At 55.0% G+C, this 6,000-nt stretch overlaps 1 protein-coding gene across 3 annotated transcripts in view; it reads right to left on the reverse strand.

Annotated features, from left to right (window-relative positions):
• Positions 1–1,428, reverse strand: part of IGF1R (insulin like growth factor 1 receptor) — a 169,259-nt gene extending 167,831 nt beyond the window's left edge. For all 3 annotated transcript variants that reach the window (XM_058033172.1, XM_058033171.1, XM_058033173.1), the window contains exon 1: positions 1,043–1,428. In XM_058033172.1, coding sequence (XP_057889155.1) covers positions 1,043–1,136 — 94 coding nt within the window. In that variant the 5' untranslated portion in view covers positions 1,137–1,428. The remainder of the gene's footprint in view (positions 1–1,042) is intronic.
• Positions 1,429–6,000: the final 4,572 nt, after the last annotated feature.

Here is a 6,000-nt window from a genome sequence, read left to right on the forward strand (position 1 = left end):
CGGCAGCCTGTGACCTTTAGATTGCGGGATGCCGCCGTAATTCCGCACCCGGCGCACAGCGAGTGGAACCCCTCCTCGGCGGTAAAGCGGCAATAAAAGGCAAGGCGTTCATTTCCAGGAATTCCTCACTCACTACGGCAGGTTATTGCATACAGCCTCTAAATATTGACAGAGATCAAGCTCTTTCCATGCGGGGAAAGCGAGCGGAGTCCTTCCCAGCCCTGCGAGTGTTTACTACGCAGCTCGCAGCCCTGGCTGCGGCGTCTGAGCGCTGCCCCGCGCTCGGGGGGGACACAAAGGAGGGGCACGGCCCCCTCCGCCGGGCTCGGGGCTGCGGCGCTGCCGACCCGAGTGTACAAGCAGGCAGCCGCCTCCCAGGAAGGAAGGCGGGCATGGCAGGCAGGGAGACGCGCAGCCCCGGGTTGTTAAACGTGCTCGAGGAGCAGACGCGTAACAGGAGGAAAACACGCAGAGCCCCGCGGATAGGGGCGAGACCCGCTCGGCACCGCGGCGGGAAACGGCGGGAGCCCCCCTCAGAGCCACTGGCAGGGAGCCCCTCACACGGAGCCCGGTACGAACAGGGAGCCCTCACAACCCCCCCAAGGACAGGGAGCCCCTCGCACACAGCCCAGACACGCAGGGAAGCCCCTCACGCACACACACACACGGAGAGGGAGCCCCTCGCACAGGGAACCCCCTCACACACACAGGGAACCCCTTCGGCAGCCCCCTCACACACACACCCAAACACAGGGAGCCCCTCACGCATCCACACACGCAGCGAGGCCCCCCATCACCAGCCCACTCACACACATTCATACAGGGACCCCCCCTCACATACACGCACAACACCCACATAAACACACACGCGCACATTCACAGAATAACACCCCCCACACACACAAACACAGGGACCCCCTCACACCCCCCCAAGCACACACATAGGCAGCCGCCGCCCTCGCCCCCTCCCCAGCAGCCCCTCACTCGGGGGCTCCCTCACCGCGGGGTCCCTGCCGCATCCCCGGGCACGCACTGTACTCACTTTCCCCATTTGTTGGCCACAGACAAAGTGCGGCGAAGACGAGCAGGAACCCCCAGACGACGGCGAGGGACCCTCCTCCAGCGCCAGACTTCATTCCTCTTTCTTTAATTGGACAAAATCCCCCTTTCCGAAAACAAAACAAAGCAAAAAGAAGTCCAAAATTGTTCGCTTTCTTTCCTCTCCCCGTCCTCTAAAAATAACGAGCGGCGGAGGAGCAGCGGGGCAGGGTAAATAAATCCACGTTGCCTCAAGAAATGAAGGAAAAAAAAAAAAAAACCACGACCCTTCGGAGCGGCAAACCGGAGGGTTGTTGAGGTCCCTGGGTGTTGATCTTCCGGAGCAAGCACACCAAAAATACACAGATATTCACGATGTATTAACGGCAACAACAACAAGGCATGGAAGCCCCGGGGCGACGCTGTCTCCGGGGCGGCGGGGCGGGCTCGGGGCGGCGGGCGGGGGGCGCCGCCGTCTCCCCTCAGCGCTGGCTGCGGTGGTACATCGTGCACAGGAGCCGCAAACACGAGGCACATCGGGGCTGGCAGTCGGCATCTTCAACCTCCATTTTCAAACACCGCACACACGCACACACACAGAGACACAAAAACTGGGAGGGCCGCGGAGGGAGGGGAAGGGGGGGGGCGCGACCCAGACAATCCTATTACAAAACAACAACAGCTCCGCCGTCCCCCCGCGCGGGGACGGGGCTGCCCCGGCGGGATCCCCGCGGCTCCGCTCCCCGCTCCGCCAGGGAGGGTGGGGGGAACACCCCACGCACAACCACCACCCACAACAACACCGCCGCCGCCACCACGAGTCCGGCTGCCTGCAGAGGCTCGAAATGCAGAATTTGGGTCGAAAATGAATTAAAAAGGCTTCCCCCCTACTCCTCCTCTTCCTCTCCTCGGCGCGGCTGCCACAAGCTCCTTCTCCAAAAAAAAAAAAAAAAAAAAAAAAAAAGAAAAAAAAAGGAAAAAAAAGCCGAATCCAGGACACACACACAAAGCAGCAGCAGCGGCAGCAGCAGCAGCAGCAGCGGGGCGAGCGGAGCGCTCAGCACCCCGCCTCCTCCCCCCGCAGCTCTCCTCTTCGCATCCCTCCGAGCCGCCTTGCCATCGCGGCGGGGGCGGGGGGGAGGAGGACGACGACAACAACAACAACAACAAAAACCACCCAGCGAATTTGTAAATCCTTTTCCTTTTTTTTTTTTTTTTTTTTCCTTTCCTCCCTTTCCTCCTCTTTTCCCTCCTCCTCTGGGTGCGCGCGCGCTGCGAACCTTCCCCCGGCGCTGCCCAGCCCAAGGCAGGGGGAGGGGGATCCGGGAGAGGTGTGTGTGTGTGTGTGTGTGTGTGAGTGTGAGTGTGAGTGTGAGCGTGAGCGGGGGGGCTGCGGGGGGCGAGCAAGGCGATCCGGTTTGCTGAAGGTCAAACCCCAGGAGCTTGTTGCGAAGGGTCTGTAATTCCTCCGGGGAGTGAACGGGGCGGGGAGGGAGACGGGGGGAAGGGTCTGCTGCTCTGCTGCTCCTCCCGATTAATTCGCCGCTCGCTTGCAGCAGGGTTCGCAGCGCTCTGCTGCCGCGTCTGCCCCCCCCCCCCTCCCCCCCAATCCTCCTCCTCCTTCTCCTCCGCGCTGCCTCCCTGGGCACGACGAAGAGTGAGCGCTGGTAAACAAGAGCTCGGCGTCGCTCCGCCGGCGCTTCTCCGCTCTGCGGCCGCGCGGGGACGGGGCTCGGGCCCCCCTTCCCTTCCCTTCCCTTCCCTTCCCTTCCCTTCCCTTCCCTTCCCTTCCCTTCCCTTCCCTTCCCTTCCCTTCCGCGCGCGCTCCCGCTGCCCCCCCCCCCCCCCCCCCCCCCCGCGGGCTCCCCTCGCCCAGGCGGCGGCGCCGGCGGCGCGCGCGGAGGCGGCGGCGGCGCGAGCGAGCGCCGAGAAAAACCCGGAGCGGAGCGGAAGCGGGAAGATGCTGCACCTCGGGATGCTGCGGAGCCGCCGCTGCTCCTGCCTCTGCCCCGGCCTTCCCTAACGGGAGAAGGAGAGCTGGTGGTGGATGTGCAGCGAGCACCCTGCAGGGCGGCGGGACGGCCCACGAGCGAGCCTTGCCAGTGGAAATGCTGCTGTGTTCCTGACAAATTAATTAAGTAATTAATTAATTAATTAATTAAAACATATGAAAAAGGCAGGGATAGAGTTAGGAGGAAGGAGAAATCCGTAGCTGTGATTTTTACACGGCATGTTTATTTGTTTACGGCATTTAATGGAAGCTGCTCCTGTGTTTCATACTGAGAGCAGGGCCAAGGGACGACCCCGGGGTGCTGCTCCCCGGGATGTGGGTCAGGAGCGAGGGACAGGGATGCCAAGGCTTGGCCCAGTGCAGGGGACAAGCCATGGTGGGACACATCCCCATGCACACTCACCATCCTCCCCTTGCGCGCTCACCGTCCCCACCCAACGCTCCAACATTGTCACTCCGTTTCTCAGCTGTTCGCTCGTATCCCTCAATGACATTGGACACCTGGCCCCAAATGAGGGGACTTGGGCTGAGTTGAAGCAGGAGAGGTTTTGGCTTTTCGGAATCGGAAGACGTGGGCCGTGTTCCCGCTGTTTCACCGGAGCTCGTAGTAGCCATGCTGCGCGGCATATGGGTGTCCTGAGTAATCACAGATTTGTTGCAATACTTTGGCATGGGGAGATAGCAAAATGATGCTAGAGTATAAGAAAGCAGACATCTGCGAGCATTAGCTATATTCTAGGCTGGTTGGTTTTTGTTTTTCTTTAAGAAGTACATTAAGAAATTTGCAAATGTCACATTATTAATGCAAATGTCAAAATTAAGTTTTTACATTTAAACCTGAATTCTTCTTGAGCGTCTTGTATTACAATATCCTTCGGTGACGCTACCCCATAATTTCCAACAACCTTGTACTGTACATGTTTTTCTTCTTGTAGTTTTTCCATCCATTCTTCTACTGTTTGCCTTGTGAGAATGGTCCTGTGGTCTGAGTTACTCATCAACTCGTACCCCTTAGGAAAGATGGAAAGGTTCTATTCTGTGTCACAGAAATTGAAGGGAAGATCATCACTGAGTACAACAGGGCCAGGATCACCACACGAGCACACCTATGCAGAATTCTGTCAGTAATTCAAGAATAACTCAAAACTGTGTGCAGCAACCCTCCCGAGATTCCCTGTGGGAAAATCAGGCATTTTCACCTGAAACCATCCTGGACTGCCATGTGTGTGTCTACCATAGATTTTATCAACCACACACAGGCTCTCATGTCCTCAAATTGAACCAGAGAGATCTTCATGTGCCATAAATTTTTACTGCTGCTGGGTACAGCTGTGGCTGCTACGGGCGCTGGTTCTGAGCAGAACAAGTGTCCTTTCTGTGTGTGTCATGGCATTGATGCAGCATAAATTGTAATGTCTTATTTACCAATTAATGTATTGTTGTGTAAAGGCAGAGCTGAAGTGGGAACTGCATGTCTGTCCTTCATCATTCTGCTGTCATAAAGAACTTTTATTTTTGTCAAATAGCCTTTCTTTCTTACTTTGGCAAATAGGGTGCGTCATGGACAAGCCTGTTGTACTGGGTGATGTACAGGCATAAAGCAGAAAGAAATGCTGTGCCCCCAAAGAGTTTCCAGTCTCACATAAGCACAGTCCTGTAGGTGTTGTAATGTAGTTTGTTTCTGGAATCTGTTGGATTCTTTTAAAAAGTTAAAAAAAATTAACTGCACATTGTTGAACAGGAGGCGTTTGCAGTGCTCTCCATCCTCCTGAGCTGCTGAGGTGAAATTCATAATTTGTAATTATCTGGCTGTATTCTGCCAGGATGTCTTTACCTTTTATTCTGTGGAGGTATGAAGGAGGAATCCCTTTTTCTGTGAATGCCCAGCTGCCCATAGCTCTGTTCTCTCGACCTCTTTAGAGGAGAGCTGTGCGCAATGTCCAGCTTTCCTCATGCTTCCCATGTTCAGCAGCTTCCAGTGCTAGCCATAAATTTGCACATGCTCAGCTTTAGTGAACCTTGTTAATCAGATCTGGCTCCTGTACATTGGCATCTTTCTCCAGGAGGGTCCTGGTCTTTTCAGTGGAGATATTTAAATCAGGATTGTTCAACCTGTGCAACCACACCATGGTCATATCCTTGGTGATGAAAACCTCAAGCACACTGTACCTGTACCATGTGCAAAATTAAAGTTATAATTTGGACAAATTTAAGTGAGTTTTCATAACAATGTGCTTCATGATGAAATCATAAAATGATGGCTCCTCTTCTCTGTCCTGTTGGTTCTACAATCATTCCTCCTCTCTGTTTGCACTTTGTGCTCCCCCTTTGTCCACTGCTGCTTTGTGGTCCCTGGGATAGATGGGCAGAAAGAAACACCTGGTTACACACACACATTTTACCGTCTAGAGCGTGATGCTGAATGCCACCAGCATACCTGTGTCCTGTTTAAAATGCCACTTAAGTGGAAAACTCAGGAAATGTGGCAGTGGGGATGAAACAACGTGGTTAAAACAGCCACTGACCCCAGTCTCTCAAAACATATATCTGCCCAAGGCAAATATCCTCATGCTCAGCCATACTTTTGTTTTAACAGCAGCCTCACCACTGCTTTCTGGGGCCACCACTGGGGAGGAAGAGGCCTCACTCACTCCCCTGCCTCAGTGCTCGGACTCCTTATAGGCCTGGCTAGACTTTATTTTGGCTTCTGCAGCACTTTCAGGGCAGCCTGACCTCTTTACCAGACGCTCGCTTGTCATAACCTTTATGCATCTGAACATTTTGTATTACCGGCAGAAGGGAGTGCTGAAATTTATTCTCCTGCCTTCTCCAGCCATGTCAGCTCCCCGGGATGAAGGTCAGCCATCACAGAGCACTGCCTGTGTCTGCTCCAGGGGCTGCTTTTTGGAGGGTCTCTGCAGTTCCTGGCATGGCCCTTGCCATGGGCCAGC

Source organism: Melospiza georgiana, chromosome 13, assembly GCF_028018845.1.
Source record: "Melospiza georgiana isolate bMelGeo1 chromosome 13, bMelGeo1.pri, whole genome shotgun sequence".
Classification (NCBI taxonomy): domain Eukaryota; kingdom Metazoa; phylum Chordata; class Aves; order Passeriformes; family Passerellidae; genus Melospiza; species Melospiza georgiana.